This window comes from Triticum dicoccoides, chromosome 4A, assembly GCF_002162155.2.
Source record: "Triticum dicoccoides isolate Atlit2015 ecotype Zavitan chromosome 4A, WEW_v2.0, whole genome shotgun sequence".
NCBI classification, from domain to species: Eukaryota; Viridiplantae; Streptophyta; class Magnoliopsida; order Poales; family Poaceae; genus Triticum; species Triticum dicoccoides.
Window position 1 is genome coordinate 603,884,543 of NC_041386.1, and position 20,119 is coordinate 603,904,661.

The following is a 20,119-nucleotide window of genomic DNA, read 5'->3' on the forward strand; positions in this document are numbered from 1 at the left end:
TCAGACACAGGGCAAACAGCAAAGGTGAAGAATATAGGTCGACGACGTGAGGCAGACTAGCGGCGTCACATCGTGCGCTTGCTTATCGGCTGTAGCTTGGTGGACACGAGGCCTGGTCGGCGTCGCTAGCATCTGATGTCACTCACTTGCCCATGCCACTGCTGTCGCTCCGCTATAAAAGGTAGCGCGCGCCGTGTGTTTGGTAGAGAGCTGTGCTTGTTCCCTAATTAAGACTCGCTTGACTTGAATTCCCGGAGATCAGGAGATGGCTGGCAGCATGGCTCCCTTGGGGGTGAAGAAGGAGAGGGCGGCGGAGTACAAGGGGCACATGACGTTCGCCGTCGCCATGGCGTGCATCGTCGCCGCCATCGGGGGTTCCATCTTCGGCTACGGCATCGGCATCTCCGGTAAGCACGCACCAACTCGCCTCGCATGCTGCATGCTGCATGCATCTACACCACAGTGAGAAGCTATATACTCTACGGTATTTCCGACTTCCTCAATGGTTGCATGCACGGTCGATTCGATTGAGGAAAGCATGCACCTGAAGGGGGCCGCTCCATTATTATTCTTAGTTACTAGAAGATTTGTGCTTTAATGGCCGCTTCTTTTTAGATTTTGCGATGCTCCTCCCTCTCCTTTTGTTTGTAGTAGAATCTAATTGCTGGCTGCAGGAGTGAACACCATGGACCCGTTCCTCGAGAGGTTCTTCCCGGTGGTGTTCCGGCGGAAAAACTCGGCCAGCCTAAACAACTACTGCAAGTACGACAACCAGGCTCTCTCCGCCTTCACCTCCATCCTCTACCTTGCCGGGCAAGTCTCCACACTTGCGGCGGCGCCGGTGACAAGGAACTACGGCCGCCGCGCCAGCATTATTTGCGGCGGCATCAGCTTCCTCATCGGCGCGGCCCTCAACGCCGCAGCCGTGAACCTCACAACTCTCATCCTTGGCCGCGTCATGCTTGGCGTCGGCATCGGTTTCGGCAATCAGGTGTGTAACTAATTAAGTTCACGCATACGCAGAGTTAGCTATTGCATGTATGTACTCCATGTGTTTGTAAATTGCAGCTTACAAAATTCTTGTTATATATGTGTCATGATCAATTAGGCTGTGCCGCTCTACTTGTCGGAGATGGCGCCGGCGCACTTGCGCGGCGGGCTCAACATGATGTTCCAGCTCGCGACGACGCTTGGCATCTTCTCGGCCAACATGATCAACTACGGCACGCAGAAAATCAAACCGTGGGGGTGGCGCCTCTCGCTGGGCCTCGTCGCGGCGCCAGCACTGCTGATGACGATCGGCGGGATCCTCCTCCCGGAGACGCCCAACAGCCTCATCGAGCGCGGGCGCGTTGAGGAGGGCCGGCGCGTGCTGGAGCTGATCCGCGGCACCGCGGACGTCGACGCTGAGTTCACAGACATGGCGGAGGCGAGTGAACTCGCCAACACCATCACGCACCCGTTCCGGAACATCCTTGAGCGACGTAACCGGCCGCAGCTGGTGATGGCCGTGTGCATGCCGGCGTTCCAGATCCTGACGGGAATCAACTCCATCTTGTTCTACGCGCCGGTGCTGTTCCGGAGCATGGGCTTCGGCGCCAGCTGGTCCCTCTACTCCTCCATGCTCACCGGTGCGGTGCTCTTGTTCTCCACCATTATTTCCATCGCCACCGTCGATCGCCTGGGGAGGAGGAAGCTCCTCATCAGCGGCGGCATCCAGATGATCGTTTGCCAGGTGATCGTGGCGGCGATCCTCGGGGTAAAGTTCGGTGCGGACAAGCAGCTGTCCCGGAGCTGCTCGATCGTGGTGGTGTTCGTCATCTGCCTCTTCATGCTCGCGTTCGGGTGGTCGTGGGGTCCGCTTGGGTGGACGGTGCCGAGCGAGATCTTTCCGCTGGAGACGCGGTCGGCGGGGCAGAGCATCACGGTGGCCGTCAACCTTTTCTTCACCTTCGTCATTGCGCAGCTGTTCCTGTCGCTGCTCTGCGCCTTCAAGTTCGCCATCTTCATCTTCTTTGCTGGTTGGATAGCCGTCATGACCGCCTTCGTCTATGTCTTCCTGCCGGAGACCAAGGGCGTGCCCATCGAGGAGATGGTGATGCTCTGGAGCAAGCATTGGTTCTGGAAGATCATCATGCCAGCAATGCCAACGATGCCGCTCGAGAACGGCTTGGGACCAAGTGACATTTGTTAAGTGACTAGGTGAATGCCCCTGCGTTGCTGCGGGACATTTGTTAAGTGACATTTGTATAAAATATACTCCCTCCGTCCGAAATTACTTGTTGTAGCAATGGATGTATCTAAACGCATTTTTAATTCTAGATATACCCATTTCTATCCATTTATGCGACGAGCAATTCGAGACGGTGGGAGTACCAAAAAAGGATACACAAGGCAAGAATCCAACTTTGTGGTGATTACATTCCAATTCCATCTCCATTATGATCAACGTGCACCCAAACAACACTGTTCCAGCCTGAGATAAAATATATTCGAATGCACCAAGCAAATATATTTCTTTTCTTTTGGGGGATGGGCATCAACCAAATGTTCACCATGTCTTGTGACAAACATAGGGTTGGCTCCATTCCTCTTCTTGACCATACACCCTCTAGTTCCTTTTCGTTGACATCTCCAAACACACACTCCACTCATCTCTTTTCCATTCGCATCTCCTTATACACCCTTCGCAAGTCATTTACTTTCCATTTACCTCCATGGCTCCCGCCAGCGTAGAGATGGTGAACTGATAACGAAGAAGAAGTGCCATGGAACAAACTATAGCATTCTCTAACATTTGGCAGCCATGACGAAGATGCAGTGGTGGTGTTTTCGTTTGGCACTACTATCCATCAACTTAGAAGAAAAGACGAGGATCAACATATACGTGCGTGTTATTTTCATTGTCATAATGTTTTAAACAAGTGTTCAACCCTACCAATGTTATGGAATTATTTATATGTCCTTTTACATCCAAGGGCCAAGCAGTGCAAGAAAGATACACCATAGCACATATTTGTTTTCTTTTCCATCAACATGATATTGCCATCATTAATATGTAAATATTTACACGGATGTCAAAACAAGAATTTGAACTGAAAATTTTATTTACCAAAAGCTATGCCTGAAACAAATGGACCGAGTATCTTTGTTAGTGTGTTCGAAGAACGCAAATAAGAGCACGCATGAAGAAAATACATTTCAGGTCTTCATTTTCTGATACTAAGAGAGAGATCTCTCACTTCCAGAGATGAACCTATTATGATAATGCTAATCTCAGTGATGTATCTAGAGATATTGATTGAGATCGACTTAACGGGATAGCTAAAACTTGACAATAGTCATTTTTGTTATGTTAGAAAAGTAATACAGACCAAACGAACATGGTGAGCAAGTGAAAGATTTAACTTAACTTTACCATGACTTCCGTAGATGCAAAACCAATTTCAAGCCCGAATGGTTTAGCTAAGCGCTTCTCTTGTCTCTTTTTCCTTCATCAATATCACCTGCGATGAAGCATATCCCATTGAAAAATTCTTACATATGAAAATAAGAATGCCAACAATTAGTTATAAGTAACCGACAACATAATCTCATTACTATTGTATAGTAGCGTAACAACATGTTAAATTAGGCACAAAGCAATGGAAATGTAGCTCCTCATGGCAATGGGTACCCGTTACCCACTAACCCGACGGGTAAAAACCCTATTAGGGTAAGGGTATGGCAAAATAAAATACCCATGGGTATTTAAATGAGAAAAATCTATACCCATCGGGTAAGCCGGGTATGGGTACGGGAATGCAATACCCATACCCGTCTACCCGCCTACCCGCATGTTACTACATCTTACATGTAGGCCCCCTATGTCATTCACTAGAAAAAGAAAAAAAACCCTAGCCTAAGCACCCAGTGGCCGCAACCCTAGCCCCCGCAGGCCCGCAGCGCACAAAACCCTGTCCGCCCCTCGACCCCTCACCCTCACCCCATCGCGCCGTCACACCCATCTCTCTCACTCGGGCTGCAACCCTAGGGGGCTGCCCCCGCCACCGGCCGCCGCCGCCGCCGGCCGCTGCGGCTGCCAGGTCAGGGCACCAGGCCATCTCCCTCGTCTCCACATCTCCTCCCTCCACATCGCCTCCTCCACTCATCTCGCTTGTCGTTGCCACAGCTCTTCCATCTCAACCGCCGGAGTAAACGAAGCACCTCCCAGCCTCAACTTCGGCGCGGATGGAGAGCGGTCCAGAGGATGTCGAGGAGGCCCACTACTTCGGCGCGGATGGGGACCTCGTCCGCTCAACCTCAACACTCGTGGATGAGGACGATCTCGGACAAGATGGCGCCGGCGGGAGTGGTTCTCTGGTGCGGACGCCAACGCCTTCGTCTACCTCCAAGAACATGCGTCTCCAACCACCTTCAACGGGGCAGAATCCCGGGCGCCGCTCCAACTCATCTGCGCCCGGTTACAAGGTGGGTCGTGGCCGTGGCCGTGGAGGCGCGACGGCGGTGGCCAGCACCCGGCAGAGTCCGGCTGCTCCTGCTTCTGCGAGGAACAAATCGACCCCACCAGTTAAAAGGGCACCAAAGCGTCCAAAGCGGTGAAATTTTTCTCACCTTTTCATAAAATTCTATGATGCATGAACTGATCTATTTGATTCTGTTGTGTATGAAGTATGTTGTAACATGAAAGTGAGTGTTGATAAATATGTACTAAATGTTGTTATCTTGTTGATCTTTAGAATCAGATTTTATTGTTCTAGTTCAGGATAGAAGTTTTGTATACCCATGAACTGGAACAACAAATTTGGGAGTTAGAATTGAAGGAAATATGCCCTAGAGGCAATAATAAAGTTATTATTTATTTCCTTATATCATGATAAAAGTTTATTATTCATGCTAGAATTGTATTAACCGGAAACATAATACATGTGTGAATACATAGACAAACAGAATGTCACTAGTATGCCTCTACTTGACTAGCTCGTTAATCAAAGATGGTTATGTTTCCTAACCATGGACAAAGAGTTGTTATTTGATTAACAGGATCCCATCATTAGTTGAATGATCTGATTGACATGACCCATTCTATTAGCTTAGCACCCAATCGTTTAGTATGTTGCTATTGCTTTCTTCATGACTTATACGTGTTCTTATGACTATGAGATTATGTAACTCCCGTGTGCCGGAGGAACACTTTGTGTGCTACCAAACGTCACAACGTAACTGGGTGAATATAAAGGTGCTCTACAGGTGTCTCCAAAGGTACATGTTGGGTTGACGTATTTCGAGATTAGGATTTGTCACTCCGATCGTCGGAGAGGTATCTCTGGGCCCTCTCGGTAATGCACATCACTTAAGCCTTGCAAGCATTGCAACTAATGAGTTAGTTGCGGGATGATGTATTACGGAACGAGTAAAGAGACTTGCCGGTAACGAGATTGAACTAGGTATTGGATACCGACGATCGAATCTCGGGCAAGTAACATACCGATGACAAAGGGAACAACGTATGTTGTTATGCGGTCCGACCGATAAAAGATCTTCGTAGAATATGTAGGAACCAATATGAGCATCCAGGTTCCGCTATTGGTTATTGACCAGAGACGAGTCTCGGTCATGTCTACATTGTTCTCGAACCCGTAGGGTCCGCACGCTTAAGGTTACGATGACAGTTATATTATGAGTTGATGCATTTTGATGTACCGAAGTTTGTTCGGAGACCCGGATGTGATCACGGACATGACGAGGAGTCTCGAAATGGTCGAGACATAAAGATTGATATATTGGAAGCCTATATTTGGATATCGGAAGTGTTCCGGGTGAAATCGGGATTTTATCGGAAAACCGGGAGGTTACCGGAACCCCCCGGGAGGTACATGGGCCTTAATGGGCCTTAGTGGAAGAAGAGGAGAGGTGGCCAGGGCTGGGCCGCGCGCCCCTCCCCTCCTAGTCCGAATAGGACAAGGAGAGAGGGGGCCGGCGCCCCCCTCCTTCTCTCTCTCTCTTTTCCCCCTCCGCGAATCCTATTCCAACTAGGAAAGGGAGGGAATCCTACTCCCGAAGGGAGTAGGACTCCTCCTGGCGCGCCACCTCTAGGACGGCCGCACCCCCCCTTTGAACCTTTAGATACGGAGGCAGGGGCACCCCCTAGAGACACAAGTTGATCCACGTGATCATATTCTTAGCCGTGTGCGGTGCCCCCTTCCACCATAGTCCTCGATAATATTGTAGCGGTGCTTAGGCGAAGCCCTGCGACAGTAGTACATCAAGATCATCACCACGCCGTCGTGCTGACGGAACTCTTCCCCGACACTTTGCTGGATCAGAGTCCGGGGATCGTCATCGAGCTGAACGTGTGCTAGAACTCGGAGGTGCCGTAGTTTCGGTGCTTGATCGGTCGGGCCGTGAAGACGTACGACTACATCAACCAAACGCTTCTGTTGTCGATCTACAAGGGTACGTAGATCACACTCTCCCCTCTCGTTGCTATGCATCACCATGATCTTGCGTGTGCGTAGGAATTTTTTTGAAATTACTACGTTCCCCAACCGTGGTATCAGAGCCTAGGTTTTATATGTTGATGTTATATGCACGAGTAGAACACAAGTGAGTTGTGGGCGATATAAATCATACTGCTTACCAGCATGTCATACTTTGGTTCGGCGGTATTGTTGGACGAAGCGGCCCAGACCGACATTACGCGTACGCTTACGCGAGACCGGTTCTCCCGACGTGCTTTGCACATAGGTGGCTTGCGGGTGACAGTTTCTCCAACTTTAGTTGAACCGAGTGTGGCTACGCCCGGTCCTTGAAGGTTAAAACAGCACCAACTTGACAAACTATCGTTGTGGTTTTGATGCGTAGGTAAGATTGGTTCTTGCTTAAGCCCGTAGCAGCCACGTAAAACTTGCAACAACAAAGTAGAGGATGTCTAACTTGTTTTTGCAGGGCATGTTGTGATGTGATATGGTCAAGACATGATGCTAAATTTTATTGTATGAGATGATCATGTTTTGTAACCGAGTTATCGGCAACTGGCAGGAGCCATATGGTTGTCGCTTTATTGTATGCAATGCAATCGCGCTGTAATGCTTTACTTTATCACTAAGCGGTAGCGATAGTCGTGCAAGCATGAGATTGGCGAGACGACAACGATGCTATGATGGAGATCAAGGTGTCGCGCCGGTGACGATGGTGATCATGACGGTGCTTCGGAGATGGAGATCACAGGCACAAGATGATGATGGCCATATCATATCACTTATATTGATTGCATGTGATGTTTATCTTTTATGCATCTTATCTTGCTTTGATTGACGGTAGCATTATAAGATGATCTCTCACTAAATTATCAAGATAAAAGTGTTCTCCCTGAGTATGCACCGTTGCGAAAGTTCTTCGTGCTGAGACACCACGTGATGATCGGGTGTGATAGGCTCTACGTTCAAATACAAACAGTTGCACACGCAGAATACTCAGGTTATACTTGACGAGCCAAGCATATGCAGATATGGCCTCGGAACACGGAGACCGAAAGGTCGAGCGTGAATCATATAGTAGATATGATCAACATAGTGATGTTCACCAATGAAACTACTCCATCTCACGTGATGATTGGACATGGTTTAGTTGATTTGGATCACGTGATCACTTAGAGGATTAGAGGGATGTCTATCTAAGTGGGAGTTCTTTAAGTAATTTGATTAATTAAACTTAAATTTATCATGAACTTAGTACCTGATAGTATCTTGCTTGTGTATGTTTGATTGTAGATAGATGGCCCGTGTTGTTGTTCCGTTGAATTTTAATGCGTTCCTTGAGAAAGCAAAGTTGAAAGATGATGGTAGCAATTACACGGACTGGGTCCGTAACTTGAGGATTATCCTCATTGCTGCACAGAAGAATTACGTCCTGGAAGCATCGCTGGGTGCCAGGCCTGCTGCTGGAGCAACACCAAATGTTATGAACGTCTGGCAGAGCAAAGCTGATGACTACTCGATAGTTCAGTGTGCCATGCTTTACGGCTTAGAATCGGGACTTCAACAACGTTTTGAACATCATGGAGCATATGAGATGTTCCAGGAGTTGAAGTTAATATTTCAAGCAAATGCCCGGATTGAGAGATATGAAGTCTCCAATAAGTTCTATAGCTGCAAGATGGAGGAGAACAGTTCTGTCAGTGAGCATATACTCAAAATGTCTGGGTATAATAATCACTTGATTCAGATGGGAGTTAATCTTCCAGATGATTGCGTCATTGACAGAATTCTCCAATCACTGCCACCAGGCTACAAGAGCTTCGTGATGAACTATAATATGCAAGGGATGAATAAAACTATTCCCGAGCTCTTCGCAATGCTGAAAGCTGCAGAGGTAGAAATCAAAAAGGAGCATCAAGTGTTGATGGTCAACAAGACCACTAGTTTCAAGAAAAAGGGCAAAGGGAAGAAGAAGGGGAACTTCAAGAAGAACAGCAAGCAAGTTGCTGCTCAAGAGAAGAAACCCAAGTCTGGACCTAAGCCTGAAACTGAGTGCTTCTACTGCAAGCAGACTAGTCACTGGAAGTGGAACTGCCCCAAGTATTTGGCGGATAAGAAGGATGGCAAGGTGAACAAAGGTATATGTGATATACATGTTATTGATGTGTACCTTACTAGAGCTCGCAGTAGCACCTGGGTATTTGATACTGGTTCTGTTGCTAATACTTGCAACTCAAAACAGGGACTACGGATTAAGCGAACACTGGCAAAGGACGAGGTGACGATGCGCGTAGGAAATGATTCCAAAGTCGATGTGATCACGGTCGGCACGCTACCTCTACATCTACCTTCGGGATTAGTATTAGACCTAAATAATTGTTATTTGGTGCCAGCGTTGAGCATGAACATTATATCTAGATCTTGTTTAATGCGAGACGGTTATTCATTTAAATCAGAGAATAATGGTTGTTCTATTTATATGAGTAATATCTTTTATGGTCATGCACCTTTGAAGAGTGGTCTATTTTTGATGAATCTCGATAGTAGTAACACACATATTCATAATGTTGAAGCCAAAAGATGCAGAGTTGATAATGATAGTGCAACTTATTTGTGGCACTGCCGTTTAGGTCATATCGGTATAAAGCGCATGAAGAAACTCCATACTAATGGACTTTTGGAACCACTTGATTATGAATCACTTGGTACTTGCGAACCGTGCCTCATGGGCAAGATGACTAAAACACCGTTCTCCGGTACTATGGAGAGAGCAACAGATTTGTTGGAAATCATACATACAGATGTATGTGGTCCGATGAATATTGAGGCTCGTGGCGGATATCGTTATTTTCTCACCTTCACAGATGACTTAAGCAGATATGGGTATATCTACTTAATGAAACATAAGTCTGAAACATTTGAAAAGTTCAAAGAATTTTAGAGTGAAGTTGAAAATCATCGTAACAAGAAAATAAAGTTTCTACGATCTGATCGTGGAGAAGAATATTTGAGTTACGAGTTTGGTGTGAAGGAAATATGCCCTAGAGGCAATAATAAAGTTATTATTTATTTCCTTATAATCATGATAAATGTTTATTATTCATGCTAGAATTGTATTTACCGGAAACATAATACATGTGTGAATACATAGACAAACAGAGTGTCACTAGTATGCCTCTACTTGACTAGCTCGTTAATCAAAGATGGTTATGTTTCCTAACCATGAACAATGAGTTGTTATTTGATTAATGAGGTCACATCATTAGTAGAATGATCTGATTGACATGACCCATTCCATTAGCTTAGCACCCGATCGTTTAGTATGTTGCTATTGCTTTCTTCATGACTTATACATGTTCCTATGACTATGAGATTATGCAACTCCCGTTTACCGGAGGAACACTTTGGGTACTACCAAACGTCACAACGTAACTGGGTGATTATAAAGGAGTACTACAGGTGTCTCCAATGGTCGATGTTGGGTTGGCGTATTTCGAGATTAGGATTTGTCACTCCGATTGTCGGAGAGGTATCTCTGGGCCCTCTCGGTAATACACATCACATAAGCCTTGCAAGCATTACAACTAATATGTTAGTTGTGAGATAATGTATTACGGAACGAGTAAAGAGACTTGCCAGTAACGAGATTGAACTAGGTATTGGATACCGACGATCGAATCTCGGGCAAGTAACATACCGATGACAAAGGGAACAACGTATGTTGTTATGCGGTCTGACCGATAAAGATCTTCGTAGAATATGTAGGAGCCAATATGGGCATCCAGGTCCCGCTATTGGTTATTGACCAGAGACGTGTCTCGGTCATGTCTACATTGTTCTCGAACCCGTAGGGTCCGCACGCTTAAGGTTACGATGACAGTTATATTATGAGTTTATGCATTTTGATGTACCGAAGGTTGTTCGGAGTCCCGGATGTGATCACGGACATGACGAGGAGTCTCAAAATGGTCGAGACATAAAGATTGATATATTGGAAGTCTATGTTTGGACATCGGAAGTGTTCCGGGTGAAATCGGGATTTTACCGAGTTACCGGGAGGTTACCGGAACCCCCCGGGAGCCATATGGGCCATCATGGGCCTTAGTGGAAAGGAGAAAGGGGCAGCCCAAGGGGGCTGCGCGCCTCCCCCCTTCCCCTAGTCCTATTAGGACTAGGAGAGGTGGCCGGCCACCCCTCTCCCTCTTTCCCCCTTGGGAATCCTAGTTGGAATAGGATTGGGGGGGGGGAGTCCTACTCCCGGTAGGAGTAGGACTCCTCCTGCGCCTCTCCCTCTTGGCCGGCGCCCCCTCCCCCCTTGGCTCCTTTATATACGGAGGCAGGGGCACCTCTAAACACACAAGTTGACACAAGTTGATCCACGTGATCGATTCCTTAGCCGTGTGCGGTGCCCCCTGCCACCATATTCCTTGATAATACTGTAGCGGAGTTTAGGCGAAGCCCTGCTGCTGTAGTTCATCAAGATCGTCACCACGCCGTCGTGCTGACGAAACTCTTCCCCGACACTTTGCTGGATCGGAGTCCGGGGATCGTCATCGAGCTGAACGTGTGCTCGAACTCGGAGGTGCCGTAGTTTCGGTGCTTGATCGGTTGGATCGTGAAGACGTACGACTACTTCCTCTACGTCGTGTCATCGCTTCCGCAGTCGGTCTGCATTGGGTACGTAGACAACACTCTCCTCTCGTTGCTATGCATCACATGATCCTGTGTGCGCGTAGGAAAATTTTTGAAATTACTACGAAACCCGACAGTGGCATCCGAGCCTGGTTATTGATGTTGATGTTATATGCACGAGTAGAACACAAGTGAGTTGTGGACGATACAAGTCATACTGCCTACCAGCATGTCATATTTTGGTTCGGCGGTATTGTTGGACGAGACGACCCAGACCAACCTTACGCGTACGCTTACGCGAGACCGGTTCCCTCGACGTGCTTTCCACAGAGATGGCTTGCGGGCGATTGTCTCTCCAACTTTAGTTGAACCAAGTATGGCTACGCCCGGTCCTTGCGAAGGTTAAAACGGAGTCTATTTGACAAACTATCGTTGTGGTTTTGATGCGTAGGTGAGATTGGCTCTTACTTAAGCCCGTAGCAGCCACGTAAAAAATGCAACAACAAAGTAGAGGACGTCTAACTTGTTTTTGCAGGGCATGTTGTGATGTGATATGGTCAAGGCATGATGCTGAATTTTATTGTATGAGATGATCATGTTTTGTAACCAAGTTATCGGCAACTGGCAGGAGCCATATGGTTGTCGCTTTATTGTATGCAATGCAATCGCGATGTAATGCTTAACTTTATTACTAAACGGTAGTGATAGTCGTGAAAACATAAGATTGGCGAGATGACAACGATGCTACGATGGAGATCAAGGTGTCGCGCCGGTGACGATGGTGATCATGACGGTGCTTCGGAGATGGAGATCACAAGCACGAGATGATGATGGCCATATCATATCACTTATATTGATTGCATGTGATGTTTATCTTTTTATGCATCTTATCTTGCTTTGATTGACGGTAGCATTATAAGATGATCTCTCATTAAATTATCAAGAAGTGTTCTCCCTGAGTATGCACCGTTGCCAAAGTTCGTCGTGCCCAGACACCACGTGATGATCGGGTGTGATAAGCTCTACGTCCATCTACAACGGGTGCAAGCCAGTTTTTGCACACGCAGAATACTCAGGTTAAACTTGACGAGCCTAGCATATGCAGATATGGCCTCGGAACACGGAGACCGAAAGGTCGAGCGTGAATCATATAGTAGATATGATCAACATAACGATGTTCACCATTGAAAAGTACTCCATCTCACGTGATGATCGGTTATGGTTTAGTTGATTTGGATCACGTAATCACTTAGAGGATTAGAGGGATGTCTATCTAAGTGGGAGTTCTTAAATAATATGATTAATTGAACTTAAATATTATCATGAACTTAGTACCTGATAGTATCTTGCTTGTTTATGTTGATTGTAGATAGATGGCTCGTGCTGTTGTTCCGTTGAATTTTAATGCGTTCCTTGAGAAAGCAAAGTTGAAAGATGATGGTAGCAATTACACGGACTGGGTCCGTAACTTGAGGATTATCCTCATTGCTGCACAGAAGAATTACGTCCTGGAAGCACCGCTGGGTGCCAGGCCTGCTGCTGGAGCAACGCCAGATGTTATGAACGTCTGGCAGAGCAAAGCTGATGACTACTCGATAGTTCAGTGTGCCATGCTTTACGGCTTAGAATCGGGACTTCAACGACGTTTTGAACGTCATGGAGCATATGAGATGTTCTAGGAGTTGAAGTTAATATTTCAAGCAAATGCCCGGATTGAGAGATATGAAGTCTCCAATAAGTTCTATAGCTGCAAGATGGAGGAGAACAGTTCTGTCAGTGAGCATATACTCAAAATGTCTGGGTATAATAATCACTTGATTCAATTGGGAGTTAATCTTCCGGATGATTGCGTCATCGACAGAATTCTCCAATCACTGCCACCAAGCTACAAGAGCTTCGTAATGAACTATAATATGCAAGGGATGAACAAGACTATTCCCGAGCTCTTCGCAATGCTGAAAGCTGCGGAGGTAGAAATCAAGAAGGAGCATCAAGTGTTGATGGTTAACAAGACCACTAGTTTCAAGAAAAAGGGCAAAGGGAAGAAAAAGGGGAACTTCAAGAAGAACGGCAAGCAAGTTGCTTCTCAAGAGAAGAAACCTAAGTCTGGACCTAAGCCTGAAACTAAGTGCTTCTACTGCAAGCAGACTGGTCACTGGAAGCGGAACTGCCCCAAGTATTTGGCGGATAAGAAGGATGGCAAGGTGAACAAAGGTATATGTGATATACATGTTATTGATGTGTACCTTACTAGAGCTCGCAGTAGCACCTGGGTATTTGATACTGGTTCTGTTGCTAATATTTGCAACTCGAAACAGGGACTACAGAATAAGCGGGCACTGGCAAAGGACGAGGTGACGATGCGCGTGGGAAACGGTTCCAAAGTCGATGTGATCGCAGTCGGCACGCTACCTCTACATCTACCTTCGGGATTAATATTAGACCTAAGTAATTGTTATTTGGTGCCAGCGTTGAGCATGAACATTATATCTGGATCTTGTTTAATGCGAGACGGTTATTCATTTAAATCAGAGAATAATGGTTGTTCTATTTATATGAGTAATATCTTTTATGGTCATGCACCCTTGAAGAGTGGTCTATTTTTATTGAATCTCGATAGTAGTAATACACATATTCATAATGTTGAAGCCAAAAGATGCAGAGTTGATAATGAAAGTGCAACTTATTTGTGGCACTGTCGTTTAGGTCATATCGGTATAAAGCGCATCAAGAAACTCCATACCGATGGACTTTTGGAACCACTTGATTATGAATCACTTGGTACTTGCGAACCGTGCCTCATGGGCAAGATGACTAAAACACCGTTCTCCGGTACTATGGAGAGAGCAACAGATTTGTTGGAAATCATACATACCGATGTATGTGGCTCGATGAATATTGAGGCTCGTGGCGGATATCGTTATTTTCTCACCTTCACAGATGATTTAAGCAGATATGGGTATATTTACTTAATGAAACATAACTCTGAAACATTTGAAAAGTTCAAAGAATTTCAGAGTGAAGTTGAAAATCATCGTAACAAGAAAATAAAGTTTCTACGATCTGATCGTGGAGGAGAATATTTGAGTTACGAGTTTGGTGTACATTTGAAAAACTGTGGAATAGTTTCGCAACTCACGCCACCCGGAACACCACAGCGTAATGGTGTGTCCGAACGTCGTAATCGTACTTTACTAGATATGGTGCGATCTATGATGTCTCTTACTGATTTACCGCTATCATTTTGGGGATATGCTTTAGAGACGGCCACATTCACGTTAAATAGGGCACCATCAAAATCCGTTGAGACGACGCCTTATGAACTGTGGTTTGGCAAGAAACCAAAGTTGTCGTTTCTTAAAGTTTGGGGCTGCGATGCTTATGTGAAAAAGCTTCAACCTGATAAGCTCGAACCCAAATCGGAGAAATGTGTCTTCATAGGATACCCAAAGGAAACTGTTGGGTACACCTTCTATCACAGATCCGAAGGCAAGACATTCGTTGCTAAGAATGGATCATTTCTAGAGAAGGAGTTTCTCTCGAAAGAAGTGAGTGGGAGGAAAGTGGAACTTGACGAGGTAACTGTACCTGCTCCCTTACTGGAAAGTAGTTCATCACAGAAAACTGTTTCAGTGACACCTACACCAGTTAGTGAGGAAGCCAATGATAATGATCATGAAACTTCAGATCAAGATACTACTGAACCTCGTAGATCAACCAGAGTAAGATCCACACCAGAGTGGTACGGTAATCCTGTTCTGGAAGTCATGCTACTAGATCATGATGAACCTACGAACTATGAAGAAGCGATGGTGAGCCCAGATTCCGCAAAGTGGCTTGAAGCCATGAAATCTGAGATGGGATCCATGTATGAGAACAAAGTATGGACTTTGGTTGACTTGCCCGATGATCGGCAAGCAATTGAGAATAAATGGATCTTTAAGAAGAAGACTGACGCTGATGGTAATGTTACTGTCTACAAAGCTCGACTTGTCACAAAAGGTTTTCGGCAAGTTCAAGGGATTGACTACGATGAGACCTTCTCACCCGTAGCGATGCTTAAGTCCGTCCGAATCATGTTAGCAATTGCCGCATTTTATGATTATGAAATTTGGCAGATGGATGTCAAAACTGCATTCCTGAATGGATTTCTGGAAGAAGAGTTGTATATGATGCAACCAGAAGGTTTTGTCGATCCAAAGGGTGCTAACAAAGTGTGCAAGCTCCAGCGATCCATTTATGGACTGGTGCAAGCCTCTCGGAGTTGGAATAAACGTTTTGATAGTGTGATCAAAGCATTTGGTTTTATACAGACTTTCGGAGAAGCCTGTATTTACAAGAAAGTGAGTGGGAGCTTTGTAGAATTTCTGATATTATATGTGGATGACATATTACTAATTGGAAATGATATAAAATTTCTGGATAGCATAAAGGGATACTTGAATAAAAGTTTTTCAATGAAAGACCTCGGTGAAGCTGCTTACATATTAAGTATCAAGATCTATAGAGATAGATCAAGACACTTGATGAGTTTTCAATGAGTACATACCTTGACAAGATTTTGAAGTAGTTCAAAATGGAACAGTCAAAGAAAAAGGTTTCTTGCCTGTGTTACAAGGTGTGAAGTTGAGTAAAACTCAAAGCCTGACCACGACAGAAGATAGAAAGAGAATGAAAGTCATTCCCTATGCCTCAGTCTTAGGTTCTATAAAATATGCCATGCTGTATACCAGATCTATTGTATGCCCTACCACTGAGTTTGGCAAGGGAGTACAATAGTGATCTAGGAGTAGATCACTGGACAGCGGTCAAAATTATCCTTAGTGGAATAAGGATATGTTTCTCGATTATGGACGTGACAAAAAGGTTCGTCGTAAAGGGTTACGTCGATGCAAGTTTTTTGACACTGATCCAGATAATTCTAAGTCTCAATCTGGATACATATTGAAAGTGGGAGCAATTAGCTAGAATAGCTCCGTGCAGAGCATTGTTGACATAGAAATTCGCAAAATACTTACAGATCTGTATGTGACAGACCCGTTGACTAAAATTATCTCACAAGCAAAACATGATCACACCTTAGTACTCTTTGGGTGTTAATCACATGGCGATGTGAACTAGATTACTGACTCTAGTAAACCCTTTGGGTGTTGATCACATATCGATGTGAACTATGGGTGTTAATCACATGGTGATGTGAACTATTGCTATTAAATCACATGGCGATGTGAACTAGATTATTGACTCTAGTGCAAGTGGGAGACTGAAGGAAATATGCCCTAGAGGCAATAATAAAGTTATTATTTATTTCCTTATTTCATGATAAATGTTTATTATTCATGCTAGAATTGTATTAACCGGAAACATAATACATGTGTGAATACATAGACAAACAAAGTGTCACTAGTATGCCTCTACTTGACTAGCTCGTTAATCAAAGATGGTTATGTTTCCTAACCATGAACAATGAGTTGTTATTTGATTAACGAGGTCACATCATTAGTTGAATGATCTGATTGACATGACCCATTTCATTAGCTTAGCACCCGATCGTTTAGTATGTTGCTATTGCTTTTCTTCATGACTTATACATGTTCCTATGACTATGAGATTATGCAACTCCCGTTTACCGGAGGAACACTTTGGGTACTACCTAACGTCACAACGTAACTGGGTGATTATAAAGGAGTACTACAGGTGTCTCCAATGGTCGATGTTGGGTTGGCGTATTTCGAGATTAGGATTTGTCACTCCGATTGTCGGAGAGGTATCTCTGGGCCCTCTCGGTAATACACATCACATAAGCCTTGCCAGCATTACAACTAATATGTTAGTTGTGAGATGATGTATTACGGAACGAGTAAAGAGACTTGCCGGTAACGAGATTGAACTAGGTATTGGATACCGACGATCGAATCTCGGGCAAGTAACATACCGATGACAAAGGGAACAACGTATGTTGTTATGCGGTCTGACCGATAAAGATCTTCGTAGAATATGTAGGAGCCAATATGGGCATCCAGGTCCCGCTATTGGTTATTGACCAGAGACGTGTCTCGGTCATGTCTACATTGTTCTCGAACCCGTAGGGTCCGCACGCTTAAGGTTACGATGACAGTTATATTATGAGTTTATGCATTTTGATGTACCGAAGGTTGTTCGGAGTCCCGGATGTGATCACGGACATGACGAGGAGTCTCAAAATGGTCGAGACATAAAGATTGATATATTGGAAGTCTATGTTTGGACATCGGAAGTGTTCCGGGTGAAATCGGGATTTTACCGAGTTACCGGGAGGTTACCGGAACCCCCCGGGAGCCATATGGGCCATCATGGGCCTTAGTGGAAAGGAGAAAGGGGCAGCCCAAGGGGGCTGCGCGCCTCCCCCCTTCCCCTAGTCCTATTAGGACTAGGAGAGGTGGCCGGCCACCCCTCTCCCTCTTTCCCCCTTGGGAATCCTAGTTGGAATAGGATTGGGGGGGGGGAGTCCTACTCCCGGTAGGAGTAGGACTCCTCCTGCGCCTCTCCCTCTTGGCCGGCGCCCCCTCCCCCCTTGGCTCCTTTATATACGGAGGCAGGGGCACCTCTAAACACACAAGTTGACACAAGTTGATCCACGTGATCGATTCCTTAGCCGTGTGCGGTGCCCCCTGCCACCATATTCCTTGATAATACTGTAGCGGAGTTTAGGCGAAGCCCTGCTGCTGTAGTTCATCAAGATCATTACCACGCCGTCGTGCTGACGAAACTCTTCCCCGACACTTTGCTGGATCGGAGTCCGGGGATCGTCATCGAGCTGAACGTGTGCTCGAACTCGGAGGTGCCGTAGTTTCGGTGCTTGATCGGTTGGATCGTGAAGACGTACGACTACTTCCTCTACGTCGTGTCATCGCTTCCGCAGTCGGTCTGCGTTGGGTACGTAGACAACACTCTCCTCTCGTTGCTATGCATCACATGATCCTGTGTGCGCGTAGGAAATTTTTTGAAATTACTACGAAACCCGACATGGTGTACATTTGAAACAATGCGGAATAGTTTCGCAACTCACGCCACCCGGAACACCACAGTGTAATGGTGTGTTCGAACGTCGTAATCGTACTTTACTAGATATGATGCGATCTATGATGTCTCTTACTGATTTACCGCTATCGTTTTGGGTTTATGCTTTAGAGACGGCCGCATTCATGTTAAATAGGGCACCATCAAAATCCGTTGAGACGACGCCTTATGAACTATGGTTTGGCAAGAAACCAAAGTTGTCATTTCTTAAAGTTTGGGGCTGCGATGCTTATGTGAAAAAGCTTCAACCTGATAAGCTCGAACCCAAATCGGAGAAATGTGTCTTCATAGGATACCCAAAGGAGACTGTTGGGTACACCTTCTATCACAGATCCGAAGGCAAGACATTCGTTGCTAAGAATGGATCCTTTCTAGAGAAGGAGTTTCTCTCGAAAGAAGTAAGTGGGAGGAAAGTAGAACTTGACGAGGTAACTGTACCTGCTCCCTTATTGGAAAGTAGTACATCACAGAAACCTGTTTCTGCGACACCTACACCAATTAGTGAGGAAGCTAATGATAATGATCATGAAACTTCAGAACAAGATACTACTGAACCTCATAGATCAACCAGAGTAAGATCCGCGCCAGAGTGGTACGGTAATCCTGTTCTGGAAATCATGCTACTAGATCATGATGAACCTACGAACTATGAAGAAACGATGGTGAGCCCAGATTCCGCAAAATGGCTTGAAGCCATGAAATCTGAGATGGGATCCATGTATGAGAACAAAGTATGGACTTTGGTTGACTTGCCCGTTGATCGGCAAGCAATTGAGAATAAATGGATCTTCAAGAAGAAGACTGACGCTGATGGTAATATTACTGTCTACAAAGCTCGACTTGTCGCAAAATGTTTTCGATAAGTTCAAGCGGTTGACTACGATGAGACCTTCTCACCCGTAGCGATGCTTAAGTCTGTCCGAATCATCTTAGCAATTGCCGCATTTTATAATTATGAAATTTGGCAGATGGATGTCAAAACTGCATTCCTGAATGGATTTCTGGAAGAAGAGTTGTATATGATGCAACCGGAAGGTTTTGTCGATCCAAAGGGAGCTAACAAAGTGTGCAAGCTCCAGCGATCCATTTATGGACTGGTGCAAGCCTCTCAGATTTGGAATAAACGCTTTGATAGTGTGATCAAAGCATTTGGTTTTATACAAACTTTCGGAGAAGCCTGTATTTACAAGAAAGTGAGTGGGAGCTCTGTAGCATTTCTGATATTATATGTGGATGACATATTACTGATTGGAAATGATATAGAATTTCTGGATAGCATAAAGGGATACTTGAATAAGAGTTTTTCAATGAAAGACCTCGGTGAAGCTGCTTACATATTAGGCATAAAGATCTATAGAGATAGATCAAGACGCTTAATTGGACTTTCACAAAGCACATACCTTGACAAAGATTTTGAAGAAGTTCAAAATGGATCAAGCAAAGAAAGGGTTCTTGCCTGTGTTACAAGGTGTAAAGTTGAGTCAGACTAAATGCCCGACCACTGCAGAAGATAGAGAGAAAATGAAAGATGTTCCCTATGCTTCAGCCATAGGCTCTATCATGTATGCAATGCTGTGTACCAGACCTGATGTGTGCCTTGCTATAAGTCTAGCAGGGAGGTACCAAAGTAATCCAGGAGTGGATCACTGGACAGTGGTCAAGAACATCCTGAAGTACCTGAAAAGGACTAAGGATATGTTTCTCGTATATGGAGGTGACAAAGAGCTCATCGTAAACGGTTACGTTGATGCAAGCTTTGACACTGATCCGGGCGATTCTAAATCGCAAACCGGATACGTGTTTACATTAAACGGTGGAGCTGTCAGTTGGTGCAGTTCTAAACAAAGCGTCGTGGCGGGATCTACATGTGAAGCGGAGTACATAGCTGCTTCGGAAGCAGCAAACGAAGGAGTCTGGATGAAGGAGTTCATATCCGATCTAGGTGTCAT

General features: G+C 45.4%; 1 protein-coding gene across 1 annotated transcript; it reads left to right on the forward strand.

Moving 5' to 3' along the window:
* The first annotated feature begins 265 nt into the window (after positions 1 to 265).
* Positions 266 to 2,194, forward strand: LOC119283774 (sugar carrier protein A-like). Its single transcript, XM_037563184.1, has 3 exons — positions 266 to 407; positions 675 to 991; positions 1,109 to 2,194. Exons 1-3 carry the CDS (start codon positions 266 to 268, stop codon positions 2,192 to 2,194), a joined length of 1,545 nt encoding a protein of 514 aa, XP_037419081.1.
* Positions 2,195 to 20,119: the final 17,925 nt, after the last annotated feature.

Coding starts and splice junctions, on each gene's coding strand:
- LOC119283774 (XM_037563184.1), top strand. CDS start 266: ATGGCTGGCAGCATGGCTCCCTTGGGGGTGAAGAAGGAGAGGGCGGCG. Junction 408..674: donor CTACGGCATCGGCATCTCCG/GTAAGCACGCAC, acceptor TGCTGGCTGCAG/GAGTGAACACCATGGACCCG. Junction 992..1,108: donor GCATCGGTTTCGGCAATCAG/GTGTGTAACTAA, acceptor ATGATCAATTAG/GCTGTGCCGCTCTACTTGTC.